This window comes from Eleutherodactylus coqui, chromosome 1, assembly GCF_035609145.1.
Source record: "Eleutherodactylus coqui strain aEleCoq1 chromosome 1, aEleCoq1.hap1, whole genome shotgun sequence".
NCBI lineage: Eukaryota > Metazoa > Chordata > Amphibia > Anura > Eleutherodactylidae > Eleutherodactylus > Eleutherodactylus coqui.
This window is the reverse complement of record NC_089837.1, coordinates 407,643,342-407,659,382: the sequence shown is the minus strand read 5'-3', so window position 1 is coordinate 407,659,382 and position 16,041 is coordinate 407,643,342. Positions and strand designations below refer to the sequence as shown.

Genomic DNA, 16,041 nt, shown 5'->3' with positions numbered 1-16,041 from the left:
CCAAAGTAACTAGGAAGAGCCTGTGAGATGTAGAGACTATAAGAAAATAATTCCTCCAGGTAATCAGTGACAGCAATTGCCTTTATGACTTCAGTGGTATTCTCCCTTTTTAAACTACTGTGTTCACTGTAGGGAAGTTAAAACATAACTTAGATACATATTAAATACAAACTGCATACATATTAAAAAAGAGTTGATTTAATATTTCCAAACTACAGCAACAATGGTTGATTTCTTCTGAGATAAATATGCCTGGAGTATAATTGGCAAGAAGCTTATAACCTGCTGAGGGAAGCTCTATTGATGCCTAGCCCTCCAGGTTTATTGTCTCCCTGCAGACTTTAAAAAAATAACAAAAACGTTTGGGTCGTATCCCTTACAGGAATACAGGAAAAATAATTAAACTGTATTCCTCCTCAGTACCCTGCATATTCATTCTGCTGTTGAGTATTCACACATTTGGCATTGGAGCATCCTCCAAATCTTACCTATTAGTCTTTATATTCCAAACACATTCTCTCTCTAATATCTATGTCTTTGCTCTTGGTATGTCAGAGCTGCTGGGTCTCAGCAGGCCCTAGATCAGCTCTCACAGCGACTAATGTCACACTAGGGAATTGTTTTTCCCTTGTAACTGGGGCTCCTATGAATGCTGTGCCTATGGATGCTCCAATTACAGTGGGAAATTGTGGGAAAAAACTGTGTCCGTGTGCCCCCAAGGTCTAATATGACATCACAAGGGACATAGCTGTTAAAAAAATAGGTAGACAAAAATTACAGAATAAATTAAAAATTTGTATTTAAAAAAAAAACGACCCACCCCAACCTAAACCATTGCCATATTCGCCATGTAATTGATATCTATACAAATTATATATTAAAACGTCTGAAACAGCATGATAGACTTGGCATCTTTCACTCAGCCCCAAGTGCCATGGCAACCTATTGCGTCACATGGCTGGGAGGTGATAAGGTGACAGGGGACCACCTCAACTAACTGATTGGATGCTATATTCAGCATAGACCCTGGCATCTAAGTGGTTAGATATGCCAAGATCAAAGCTAGCCATTTCAGGCAGGCGTCAGTTGTTTCAGACAAATGCCACCTGCAGTGAATGGAGCAGGCTCAGCTGCATACACCCCTCAGTGACTAATGGCATACATGTTCATTCATGGTCATAAATGAGGTTAAACTATTTTTTTTTTTTTTTTTAAACATTCAGTATCAAAAATATCTAATAATAAAGGGCACGCTATATATTTAGCCATCCAGCTTAACCTACTATTTTCATGCTGCAAAACAAAATAACCCATATCAAATCAATCTAATACATATAACTACTGATGTCACTTGCTTAAGAAAGACATTACATATCCTTTTCAGTGCATTTCCTAAAAGTGTATTATTCCAACAGTGGAAATCCCATTATATGCAACCACTTTTCCTCTGTACATACACCTATACACAGAGTCTTGTTATATTTGCATGCATGGCTATAGGAAAATCATTACACAATTATAAACTCTTCTCTCTTGCTGCTTTAGTTACTGAAATACAGGTTTCTCCAAATGACAAATTCATTTTAGTGATATAGAACAGTTTAGCAACTCCAACAGGTCATGTTTTCAGGATATCCTATAGTAAGAACACCTGCGGCAATGTCTGAGGCACTGACAATAATTACATCACCTGTAACACTGAGGAAATCCTGAAAACATGACCTGTTGGGGGTCCCTGAGGACTGGAGTTGAGAAACACTGATCTAGAAGGTAGAAGTGATGAAAATGTTCCAGTTAAAACTCACTTTAAAATTTCTGGTTTAACAACCAATATGTTTTAGCTATCATGTAAATGCTGCTATTACTCATCAGCAAGGTAGATGGTAATCAGAAAGTGCTTTGCGGACTATTCATTTTGTCCAGCAACATGGTTCTAATGTTTTATGGTGTAACAAAAAAATGCATGCTTGTCCCATATAAAGCTTGGGATATCCTGTTCTGTGACTCAGGGTTTAAACACAAGGACACATGCACTAATATGCTCACTCCTATGGAGCATATTAGTTCATACACCAGTAGGTTTTCTTTGACTATTCAAACTCTGCGCAATTGCCCTCGAGTTTGAAAAAGTGAGAAAATAGTCCATTTGTCTACGTGTGAAAAAGATAGCACAAGTCCAATCTTTTCTCATGCATAGTATTAACATGTGAGAGACCCACTAGTAAAAATGAAACCATTAAAATCTATGGTTTCATCTCGTCCTGTTTTGTGGTTGTGATATTCAAAACGGGACAAACTCATTTGTCATTTGAAGAAGTCCTCAGTATGGAAAGCTCTTAAATACAAGTTACTTTTATTCTGATAGACTAAGCCAAACTATTTATTACATGGTTAGCATTCATGGGAATGGCCAGCAGATAATGCAACATTTCCCCTGCGGTGGTAGGAAAGACTACCCCTTAATAAGAGTACTGTATTTCTAACACAAAACAAACACTAACTTTTTTGATATAACTATGTTGCAATACTTCAGCCTAAATGAATACTTAAATGGGGTTATTTAGCCTTTAAAAATTGATGGCTTATTCTTTAACCCTTTCCAATCCAATTTGTATCCTGGTTTTCCTAGGGGGCTTACTCTTTTTCTGACGTTATATAACGGTGCTATCTGCTGACTAAAGCCAGTACTGCATGAGGTGACACGTTGGATAGGCTCTGACAGCAGAGAGGCTGGCAATATACAGTAAGAGAACCCCGACGGACGTCTTCCAACATCACAACTGTACAGCCTTAAATCGTAATGTCTTCAGACGTCAGACAGTGGATTGGAAAGGGTTAATGGCCTGCCAATTGGACAAGCCTGTAATACTCAGAATGGCCACTATACAAAATATAAGCACTGACAAGATCATGCTCAGAAGTAAGCATTGATGAGACTGTAGCACTTGCACAAGCCCTGCTAACCCATCAATCATCTTATCAGCAAGGGTCCCGAGAGGCAGATGCTTACCAATCAGATATTGGTGGCCAATCCTGAGGATATGCCATACGTTTTTAAAGACTAGATAACCCCTTTAAGATGAACAAAATCAGAAAAGGATGTTATGCCCTTGCTTTTCTGATAAAGTAAAAACATTTAAAAATTACCTTTTCTTCAGCTGCTATGTTCATTGTGCCTGTAAGGGAATTTTTTGCTGTTTTCAAGAATGTCATGTTCTTTCTCTTCTCCTGCCAGCAGCAGCAGACATTCATACAGTCCTTTGTAGTGACCTACAATTGAGTATCATATTATCTTGCTTTTTCATTTGGTTTTTGATGTCGTGTTTTTGCACTTAAACTATGGAAATGGTTCACTGTACTTTAAGCATGAAGTGATCAAATGATTCATTTGCTTTGGTAAAAAATTCTATTTTGAGATTTCCTTAAATTAAATTAAAGTTGCTTCTTTTGCTTACATTAAAGACTTGCTCTAACAAGATCTGGGAAGGCCTGGCCACCTTTTGTGTGAGCTTTGTAACAATGTTTTAATGACAAATTCTGTCCTCTTTCCTGTCACTTAGAAGAGAGCATCCCTGCTGCAAGCTAAAAATCAGCGGGAGTGCATCACATAGACAGCATTGAAATGTGTGTGATCTTTGTTTCAGATGTCACAGGATAGTTGGCCGTACGTATAAATTTAGAAAGAATACAATGTTATTATATAAAAGCATAATATAGCTCCTGGAAAGCCTGTGCTGTAAATGATAAAGCAGATCTCATTAAATGTATGTCCATGGTTTGAGACAACTTTAAAAAAGATTTAATATAAAAAATGTGATTTTATCCCCAAGCAGACATCCATGTAAGTGGGCACAAACCCACTTAATCAAGATTAGGAGATATAATTTTATTTATATATATATATATATATATATATATATATATATATATATATATATATATATATATACACTACATATTTAAAACGAACCTGCCAGCTGTCTTTTTGGAGCAAGTTTTATTCTTTCTATGAACAGTTCACTGCATAGGGATGTCTCTGTCAAGTGTTCCAACAGCCATTCTGGTATGTTTTATTCTGTTACAGGCAATGCAGTACATTATTGTCAGTTGGTATGCGGTTAAAAAATGTATCCTCGACAGTGTCATTGTTTCTTTTTATTAATTGATATACTAAAACTACTGTATTGGGTCTCTTTCAGGGCTCAGTCACACGGGCGTTTTTACGTGCAAATATACGCGCGTAAAAAAAATGCGTGACCGTGTCTATTGCCACCCATATGTTCTATCTTTTGTAGGTGCGATTTTTTTTTTGACGAACGCAGTACGAATGCAGTACGAACGTTATTACGCGCGTAAAAACGCCCGTGTGACTGAGCCCTCACACAGGAATTTTTTAAAGCATTTAATGCTGTATTTTCAACACTGCGCTAAATGCTGTACAATGCTGTACATTCATTATAATTGGGCTTCTCAGACAGGCGTTAAAAATTCTGCATTTTTGGGCGTTTCAACATAAATTCTGTGCGTAGCCCATTGAAATGAATGTCCAGGTTCCTCACGTTGCTCTCCAGAGCTTCAAGCAGGCTTCCGTGCAGTCAGAGCCGACAGAGCATCTCTTGCTAATAATGGGGATTAAAAACCCCGCCTCCAGCAAGAGATTGCTCTGATTGGTTCTCGAGCACTGGCTCAGCCAATCAGAGACAGTGCTCAATGAACCAATTACAGCCATTCATTCAATGAATAGCTGTGATTAGTGCATTGAGTGCCGGCTCTGATTGGCTGCGCAGCTGCGCTCAAAAACCAATAAGAGCAGTCTCTTGCTGGAGGAAGGGATTTCAATCACCATTACCAGCAAGGGATGCTCTGTCAGCACTGAATGCATGGAAGCCTGCCCGAAGTTCCAGAGAGCAGCGTGAGGGAAACGGATGGCACCTGCTAGGTGAGTATTGCTTTTTTTTTTAGCTGAAAACGCAGCCAAAACACTGGCAAAATGCATGCAACGCTGCTGAAACCACAGTAAACACAGCTTTGAAAAATGCAGCATTTTTGCAAATGCCTGTGTATGGGAGGCCTTAGTTGTATGTGGACAGGGTATTTGGTATGATAACAAACTTGTTTTTCCTGTGTCCTACGCTGTAAATAAACATATGAATTTAGACTTACAAATGTAGCAACGTTTCATTTGACTTTTTTCAACTTTATGTGCCAGTTTCATTTGCTTTTTCAATAGCTTTATAATCGGCTTTCTTGTGTCAAAATTGCAAAAGCTTTTCAATGGCATAAGATAACATGCTGCAGAATGTTATCACAGGCAATTTAAACATTGCTACATCTGCAAACATCTAGGGCACAAATCCTTATTAGCATTAGTGCAGTGTACAAGACTGCAGAAAGCATTGTAAGGGAATGAGACAACAAAACAACAATGGTCTTTGATGTCCAATGCTTAACTAATGGCCAGCAGCTGTGCATTATACAAAATGCAAATAATGAATACATAAAATAAACAACGCCACAACTTCTTCAATGTCCACATCCAAACACAAAACTGTTTGTACTTAGAATGTTGTACTATTTATAGTGGCCATTCTGAGTACTACAGGCTTGTCACATGAAGTGAATGGGATATGTCTGTAGTACTCAGAATGGCCACTATAAATAATACAGCAGTCTAAGGACACACAGTTTTGTGCTAAGATGTAAACATTGAAGAGGTTCTGTGCTCGCATGAGAGTCATAGTCCCTTCAGTCAGCTGATTAGTGGGGGGTCGTGAATGACAAACCCCACCAGATATCCTCTATTATGAGCATAGGCCATCGATTTTAAAAGTTTGGATAACCACTTTAAATATATATAAAAAAATGTTATTTGCAATATAATGATTACTACACTGATCTTTCTATTCTAAAATGTTCGCAATGAAAATGTAGCATTTTCTTTAGTATAGTAGATTTGATCTAATGTTTTTATTTTTGCAATAGTCATCCAAATAAATGATTTCCTGACAGCATTTCATAACAAACTTATGTGATTATGTGTTTGATAGATATTCCTGTAGACTGGTGTTTCCTAATGTTTCTCAGCCAAGTTCTCCTTGGTCAAAGAAATATTAATCTTGTATCCCTAAGGCTAGAATCAGTCATAATTGTGAATGCAGTTACTCAGATAAAAACATATTACTTTGTGCTGTGCCTCTATTAATAACTTTATTTTAAGTATGTGAGAGCATGTCTGCTTGTGTGTATGTGATGCTCATTTTTAGACAAAATATTTTCAGCAACAATGCTTTTAGTATAATACCCCAAATTGTCTTTATTGCCCATAACGATCAATTGGAGGCTAGCACTCATTTTTCCAAAGAAGGTTAAGCAATAGAACGTAAGATCTGTTTGGTTACTATGGGCAACAAGGCAATTACGTAAAATAATCACATCTGTATTCAAAATTTAATTCTTTCTTTTTTATTTCTTTTTTTAGGAATATGCCCTTCTTGAACACAATGACCATCTCTGTTTTCTTTTTAATATACTTTCTTCTTAATATATCATCAGTAAACTCGGCATCCGAATCTTTACTGTTGGGATCATGTAAAGATCTGTGTTTATGTGAAGAAAAGGACGGTTCTTTACTTATGAATTGTGAAGAAAAGGGTATCACAACATTGTCAGTGATAGAAGCACCTCCATCTCAATACCTAGAGATCAATCTTTTGAACAATGGCCTGTATAAACTACATGTGAATGAGTTTTCAGGCTTCAGTCACTTAATATCTTTACACCTTGGTTTTAATAATATTGTAGAAATTGAACCTGGGTCTTTCAATAACCTCCGTTTGCTTAAGAAACTGCATATTAATCACAACTCTTTGGAAATACTAAGAGAAAACACTTTTTCTGGTCTAGAAGATTTGGAATTTCTTCAAGCAGACAACAATTTTATCACTACAATTGAAGCAAACACATTTAGCAAACTTAACAGATTGAAAGTTCTTATTCTCAATGACAATGCTATTAATTTTCTACCTGCAAATATTTTTCGTTTTGTGCCATTGACACACTTGGATCTAAGGGGAAACCAGTTACAAAATCTTCCTTATGTTGGATTTTTAGAACACATAGGGCGAATTATTGAACTTCAGTTGGAAGATAATAGATGGGTTTGCAATTGTGACTTATTGCAACTAAAAATATGGCTGGAGAATATGCCTAGACAATCTACAATTGGTGATGTGGTCTGCTTTAGTCCTCCTGATTTGAAAGGTGTTATCCTTAGAAAATTAAAAAAAGAAATGTTCTGTATTACAACTCCTAGTAGTGATCTTGAGGAGCCTTCAGTACCATTGTCTTTGTTAGGTACAGCATCAATAAATGATGGCCGTTCACCAACCAAGATAACTTCATTGCAAAAAAATCCAACCAAGGAAACATTTGTTCTCACAAAGGCAACAACCATTCTTCCAGGTATTTACTGCCCAATCCCTTGCCATTGTTCTAGTTACAGTATTTCTGGAACTTTGATTCACTGTCAAGAACGAAATATTGAAAGCATGCTTGATCTGGAACCTCCACCACTAAATCCAAGGAAGTTAATTTTAGCTGGAAACATTATCCATAGGATTTATAAATCAGATTTTATTGAGTATGGAACCTTAGAAATGCTTCACCTTGGTAATAATCAGATTGAAATGATCCAAGAACAGTCCTTCCAAAATTTGACCAAGTTACAGAAATTGTATTTAAATGGAAATAATTTACGAAGTTTGAACTCTGGCACATTTATTGGATTGTTGAGCTTAGAATATTTGTATCTGGAGTATAATGCCATTAATGACATCTCATCTGGAACATTTTCTGTAATGCCAAAACTTAAGGTGCTTTATTTAAATAACAACCTTCTCAATACATTACCAGAACATATATTTTCTAGAGTTCCGCTAACAAAACTGAACCTTAAGTCGAACCAGTTTGTGAATATTCCTTTAAGCAACATTTTGGAGGAGCTGACTTTGTTGACACAAATTGATTTACAAGAAAATCCTTGGGACTGTACATGTAATTTAACTGGTCTTCAGAAATGGATTCAGATGTATAACACAGCTATTATAGGTGAAGTTTTTTGTCAGTCTCCCAAAGAACTAGCAAAGATGGAACTGAAAACTCTTGATAAAGAAGACTTATGTCCGGAATTAATAAGTAATCAAGCACTGCCAACACAATTGAGTTTGAATAATCTTACACCAGCATTAACAACTACTAATAAAGTTGATAACATACTGAAATCCCTTTCTGATTATGTACCATTGTCTGTTTTAATACTTGGACTTCTTATTATCCTAATCACTGCTGTGCTGTGTTCATCTGGAATAATAGTTCTTGTCTTGCACAGGAAACGACGATACAAAAAGAGACAAGAAAATGGACATATAAGAGAAAATAGCCCTGTTCATATTCAGTACAGTATGTACGGTCATAAAACCACCCATCATATGACAGAAAGACCAGGTTCTGTTCTTTGTGACCAAAGGATAGCAAATCCAGTAGTTCAAGTTTATCAGACTCCCCCATTTACACCAAAACATGTAGAGCAAAGTCAGGCAGAAGAAAATGAACTCAATGACCCAAAGAAAATAACTAGTAGCCTCATAGAAAAGGAAAATAATTCACTGCAAGCTACATCAAATATAAAGTTCACTGATCCATCAGCAGAATTTGTGTCTTTTCAGGATACAAGCTATCTTTATCGGAACCTTATTGAGAAAGAAAGACAAATGCAACAGCTTGGCATTGCTGAGTATCTGCGAAAAAATATTGCTCATTTGCAACCAGATATAGAGACCCATTACCCTGCAACTCGTGAAGAGTTAAAATTAATGGAAACACTTATGTACACAAGGCCAAGAAAAGTACTGTTAGAACAGACCAAAAATGAATATTTTGAGCTGAAAGCTAATCTTCACTCAGAACCTGACTATCTTGAAGTTCTGGAGCAACAGACATAGCCTATTCATCTTTACAATTTTGAACATTAGACACTGAATAGCAAACTTGGACATAATTGCTATGGTAATATGAAGTGCCTTACTGAACTGTCTTAATCAAAGGATATTCATGTAAAAACTCAGGGATATAAGAAACTCTGGAGTTGTATGTGGGTTCTAGATATTGTATGCTATACAGGTTTGTAAATACATTGTTAATATATGTGCATAAAATGTTATTTATACTTCACAAAGAGAAAATATAATTTAATATAATTAATATTTGATTCCTAAATTGCCATAATATTTTTCAAAATTAAATGGACTGTCCCTCCCTCAAATATCCTAGCTCCTATATAGAGTTTACAGCAGTTGGAGATGCAGACAACCTATTAGAAGAGCCACTACCTGCCTCTGTGCAGTCAGGGCTCAATTTTACAATAGGAACTCTGGATCCCATGTCAACCACTTAACACAGGTCACAAAATCAATAAAGTAGGAAATATACTGTTTATTTTGTGTCCATATAAAAAGTAAGGCTATTGTAAGGACACAAGAACGGAATCAGAAGGAGCTTTAAATGTAATGTGCACTTTTGTCTATTTTCTTAAAGTCATGGATATGTTTAGCTTTTATCAAGTCTGAGATAGGACAGTGCAAGGCAGGACTGTTTATGCCAACAAGATACAGTCCAGAGTCCATGTTTCATGGGAAGTAGATCCTTGCCAAAAGAGGTATTGTACTCTAAGGGCTCATGTCCACGGGCAAAATAAGAATTAAAATCCGCAGCGGATTTTAACTCTTCTCCCGCGCGCGGATCCGCACCCCATAGGGATGCATTGACCACCTGTGGGTAGATAAATACCCGCGGATGGTCAATAAAAGTGATTTTAAAAAAAATGGAGCATGGAAAAATCTGGGCCATGCTCCATTTTCATGCGGGTCTCCCGCGGGCTTCTATTGAAGCCTATGGAAGCCGTCCGGATCCGCGGGAGACAAAAATCAGATTTTACTCACCCGCTCCGGTTCTTCTCTTCGGCGCGGCACCATCTTCTCTCAGTCGCGGCCGGATCATTTTGCTTCGGCCCGGCGCATGCGCGGGGCACGTCACCGACGTCATCATGCACATCCGCCGAGCCGAAGAAAGAAGATCCGGCCGCGACGAGAGAAGATGACGCCGCAGCGAAGAGAAGAAACGGAGCGGATGGGAGGTGAGTTTATTCTCATTTATTCCTATTTTCGGCGCTCATGTCCGCGGGGCAGGAGGGACCCGCTGCAGATTCTCCATGGAGAATCTGCAGCGGATCTGATTTTCCCCGTGGACATGAGGCCTAAGGGCTTAGGCACACGGGCGCATCCGGGCACCGATGCGCCCGTCTTCCTGCAAAAAGAAGACGGCCGCACTGCAGGTGCGGACGACTCTCCGCAGTGCCGGAAGAAAGAACACATGACCGGCAATTGAGTCGGTCATGTGTTCTTTCTCCGCACCTTCAGTGTGCCCGTCTTATCCTGCAGGAAGACGGGCGCATCGGCACCCAGATGCGCCCATGTGACTAAGCCCTCAAGCAAAACTAAGTAAAGATACTTTTACACAGGAAAATTGTCAGGCACATAAGTCCCCTTCAGCCGTCCCACTAAGTATTGCTCCTTTGCTTTCACACAGGAGTGATAGTCCTTCAGAGAATAGAGACAGGCAGACTGGAGATCTCATCCTGCCACCCGGTTGCATTCACTGCAGTCATTTATAGATGGGCCAATAGTTGCTTGGCTTTAAAGTAAGCAAGAAATCACTCAATGCCAAGTCGGTGGCCATGCCCACATGGGACAACCGTCACCTGAATTCACTGTTTCTTGCGATTATTTGGCCGATAATCACTCTGTGTAAAGGTACCTTAAGGCCAATGAGAGTTAGAGTGGTTTTTACTCAAAAGAGTACCATTAACGTTTTGCTCTAGAAATTAAAGAGTGTCTCAGCACCAAGACTAACGCAGTCTTCTGACACAGTTTTTTCTTTGACATGATAGCACATAGGAATTTTTGCATATAGGTGTAAACTGCCTTTCAAGTAGATCTTTCAACTAGATCTTTCTGATAGCAAAGAGCTGACGCTGCCATATGCCACCATAATGTGTAATAATACAGTGTATTATCAGCTTATATAATACCACCCTAATCACATATTTCAACCTTTAATATAACTGTGTTGGTCCATTGTGTAGAACATTGTTACAGGTAGTATTCCATCTGCAAACATAAAGTAGTCTGTAAAGGAGGAACATAACTGAAATTTCTAGAACACCTACAGATGTGTCCTTTTTTACCTTTCCTCTGGGCTTGACATATCCTGAGATGAGTGGCTCAAGATGTCCAGCTTTGGAAAATAAAAAAAACTGTCAGGAGATGTATATGCTATATATCTCTATATGTGGACAACCAGTGGTTGTGATATGAATTACAACTTGCTAAGGGTTTTACTAGCATGTTGCGATAATGTAATGAATTTGTATTGTGAAAAGCGGAAGTCTTTAACAAAATTGAAGGAAAGTATAAATGGATACATAAGTGTATGATATCAATATTTTTTGTGATATGTTTCCACTATAAGCACTAAAAAAACACATACATACTATACACAAACATCTATTTTACATATGAATTATACATGATGTATATATAGACTTATGTGTTCTTGTTTGTTTTGTATAGAAGTCATCTATCCATTGTACAGTATACACTTAAAATGGTTAAATTGATAACAATAAAGCTTTTCGATTGTACCATAACGTACTTCTACGCATAAATACCATATCTTGTATTGCAGAGTCACTTGTTTATTTCTTAGTCTTGACATGAATATTTTGTTTTCAGAAAATATAAATATTTTCATGTTTATAATAGACTTATATTCTCACCTACTACTTTAAGACGTCACACAACAGCCAAATGTTTTAGATGAATTGCAGTGTAATGCACTATATCTTTATTTTACAGCAAATTTTAAACAGGTTATTTTAAACTATTTATTGTCTGTTTTATACATTTTCTCACAAATATACTGTATTTGAGTGCCTTTATGAAACTATGAATAAATTAGTTCCATATAATAAATTCAATTCTTCATCTCCTTATATTTTATTAGCTATTAGCATAAATTAACTTAATAATCAGTAAGTGAAAAGAAAAACTTGAAATTCAAAGAGGATGTTACATTTGACAAAATGAGCCTGCTTTTGTCAAGAAAAGGTATAACTCTTGTTTATGGGCTGTGACTGGTAATGCAGCTCAACCACCTTCAAATCAATGAGGCTGAGCTGCAATACATGATAAAGCCCATGAACAATATTGGCGCTGTTTATAGAAAGGCAGCAGACTCATTATTTTCTAATCTCAAGGAGTTCCTTTAACTTTTGTTAAAAAAAAAGAAAAAAACATCTACCCACGTAATTAGTTACTGATACATCAGAATATATGTATCAGTCTCTAAAAAAATTGTGGCCAATTTTTCTTTCTTGCAACACATCAGTCATTTAGCAATAAAAGACAATTCTTTTAATGATCTCATAAGCTTCAAGAGGTTTTCTGTGCTATTATATTGATGACTTAGGCCTCAGTCACACGGGCGCATCGGCACCCGTACACCGGCGCCGATGCGCCCGTGTGACTGACACCAGCAGACGTACGTACCTGAAGACGGCCGTCTCTCTGCAGCGCCGGAGGAAAGAACATGTGACCGGCTTCATTGCCAGTCATGTGTTCTTTCCTCCGGCGCTGCAGAGAGACGGCCATCTTTAGGTACGTACGTCTCCTTCCTGCAGTCACACGGGCGCATCGGCGCCGGTGTACGGGTGCCGATGCGCCCGTGTGACTGAGGCCTTATCCTCAGGATAGGTCATCAATAGTTATTTGGCAGGGATCTGCCACTTGGGATCTCAGCTGATATTGTCATTGAGTTTAGAACTGGAAGTACTGTACCCCATAAAAGAATCACTGGAATAAAAAAAAAAACTTTCAAAAATAAAAGAAAGAGGCCTGTGGAACAGCAAGTTTTTAGGCTACAACACCATTTTTCATCCGCTCACAGAATTAGCGCCCATTAGTGATCCCTTCATAATAATAGTGCTCCTCGGTGACCCCCTCATGTTACTAATATATCTTTAAATATTAGTCCGATACCAGCTCTATACTTCAATAGTGATTACACTATAATTAACTCTACTAGTCACAGGTGGTGTTGTCTCTAGTTGGTGTTGTTCTCTTTACTTTGTCTTCTCTCTTTCTCTTTTTTTTCTGCTAGTCACAGCTTGTCTAGAGAAGTTGCCACACAGATATTGTTAGGTGCACTCTTCAGACACAATCCTCTGCTTCTGTGTCTGGCAGGTGAGGGTGTTGTCTTGCTCACTCTGTTCACTGAACTTACATTTATTCTCTTCCAGCACTCCTAGTGTTATTTGCTTCTGGGACTTCTGCTCAGCTGATGTATTTTTTCTAATCACCTCCCAATATAGCTGCCTTGGGCCTTTCAGACAATGCTGTAGTTTAGTTGTGTGATTTGTGTCCATGACTCCATGTTAGGCCACTGCTCCAGCAGTTTCCTTTCTACCTTGCTTTATGCTCGTGTTTTGTGTACTCCATTCATGTATCCTGCTGTCTGTTATCCTTGTGAGTCTGTTTCTCCGTTTATCCTTGTCAGCCTGTACCTCCTTTGCTCCTGTACACCCCTGTATTGTTCTGTTGCTTGTTTTATAGGTGTTCTGTCCTGTCAGGGACAGTGAGTGCCTAGAAGAAGACCATGGGGTAGTCCTTATTAGGATGAGTGTTCCACTTATAGGCAGGGATTTCCCTCTCCTGGTTATAAGTTCAGGGCAAGATACTTTCCCTAGATTCATCTGCATACGGGATTCATACATCCGGTATCTTACCTCCCCCACTAGGGTCGGTTGTCAACCATACTTGACTGGATCATCACCTACCAGATAGGTTAATACAGTGGTTCCACATCCACAGTTGTTACAGATATATTTGGCTTCTTGCTTTTTCATCACACTTCCCATGTTTTCCATAGCTCTACACAATACATAGTTGCCCTTCACATAGTAAAAATGTTCAATTTCATGCCTCATCCCTAAGAATGGCTCCATAAGTAATAATGATGTCTTTTCTACCCATAAGTAAAATCCTTCCTTTTTTGCCCCATTAAGTACTGATGCCCCCTTTCTGCCTACATAACTAATAATGCCACTTTTTTTGTCCTGTAGCTAATAATTCAGCCTTTTCCACCTCTATAATTCACAATGTAGCCTTTTCTGTTCCTATCAATGCTGCTTTTCTTCCCCATAGGTAATAACAACTCCTTGTCTGCACCCCTAGTTAATAATGCCACCTTTTCTGTCCTCATAGGCAATAATGCTAATTTTTTTTACTCTTCGGTAATAATGCCCACTTTGTGCCCCCAGAATTAATGTCAACTTTTCTGACCCCAAAATTAATAAGGCCCTTTTACTGCCTTCATGGCTTCTTGGACTGTAGTGACATATTCTGGGTTACCCATTGTTTTACTAGCTATGGATATGCCTGCAGCCTTGCTTCAAGTGTTGTGGTATTCAGCAGGATAGACCAGCAGGTAAAGGAAATTAATCAGCTGGAGATGAGATTGGTGATTCAGAAATCGAGGAGCAGGAGCTCTTGCAGAAACTGCTGCTATTGCCCCAGAACTATCAAAGTGAAAGAGAGGAGAAAAAGCTCCAGACCTTGCAGCTGCATCAAGATTGGATACCTGAGGCCTACGGACAAAGAGTTTTCCAGTTCTCTGTTTGGCGATCTGATAAATCTACATGTCATTGGACTTATAACTGGAGAATGATTGTCCTACATCCAGGTAAATGACTCCCGGGGAGTGTGGGTAACTTTAGTATGTCATTGATCATGAAGTTGAGTTATCCTAGATGGATGACCCAACCGATTCCAAGAGCATGAGCTACGTGGTCATGATTGGCAGTCCTGATTGAAACACCAAGGCACAGGGGTCAAGAAAGGCACAAAGACTGGGTCGACTTCTATGTTTGCCGCTGTGCAACAGTGGCCAGGAGTCCACTAATGTTTGTAGACTCACAGTATTGCTGGGAGAGAAAAAAAAACTCCTAAAAAGTAATGCAGCCTAATGATGTTCTTATGTTCATGTAGCATTTGTTTTAAGTGTATGTGTACCTTGCCAGAGGATGGCCAAGGAAAAAGGGGGGGGGGGGGGGGTAACGTAAGGTAGGTAAAGTTAATCACCATGTTATGTTAGTATGATGTTATTTTATTTTAATGGTACTGTCACTATAAAAAGGGGGTAGGAATGGAGAAACAGAGATGAGCATAAAGGAACAGGAAGTGCAGTATGTAGAGAGAGGGCTGCTAAGCTGTGGACAAAGGAACAAAGGAGTCTCTCCAGGTTGGTGCTACAGGGCTGTAACAATAGTGAACAGGGAAAGGAGTGTTAATTAGTGGTCAGTGACAAGTGGTTCCTCCTGTTCTTCCCTCTGACAACACCAAACCTGTACTGGGGAGCTGAAGAGAAACTAATCCCTGGTCGGCAGGGCACAGAGCTGCTGCAGGTACGCCATTATGAAGGACCTAAAGAATGTTAAGCCAACTCAGTATCACTTATTGTTGCTTCAGGTAAACCAGGCCAAGAATGGTGACAGATAACACAGCTTCTTGGACTTTGCTGTTATACTGAAATATTCTAAGTTGCTGGGTTAGAAGCTACTACATTTCTGTTTATTGTCAATAAACCCATTGTTCAATCAGCTATGATGACTCCCAATGGCTATGCCTGTGGCCTCCCTTCATTTCCATAAATCATTATGGCCCTTTCTGTGCTGGTGAAAAAAATACCTAGGTACTCACCTAATCGCTCCCCTATGTCACTCTGGACTGCTTCTTACTACTTCCGGGTAACATGTACAAGCCAGACATGTAACTGTTGTGGCCAATCCCTTGTCCCAGAGTCTGAGGCCAGATATTGGCCAGTGCCCATCATGTATCTAAACACATACCAGGAAGTAGGAAGGGTTTTTTC

General features: G+C 38.7%; 1 protein-coding gene across 1 annotated transcript in view; it reads left to right on the top strand.

The window, feature by feature from the left end:
• Window positions 1-12,086, top strand: part of SLITRK6 (SLIT and NTRK like family member 6) — a 42,797-nt gene extending 30,711 nt beyond the window's left edge. Inside the window, exon 2 of the mRNA XM_066580709.1 lies at window positions 6,479-12,086. Coding sequence (XP_066436806.1) covers window positions 6,483-8,999 — 2,517 coding nt within the window. The 5' untranslated portion in view covers window positions 6,479-6,482 and the 3' untranslated portion in view covers window positions 9,000-12,086. The remainder of the gene's footprint in view (window positions 1-6,478) is intronic.
• Window positions 12,087-16,041: the final 3,955 nt, after the last annotated feature.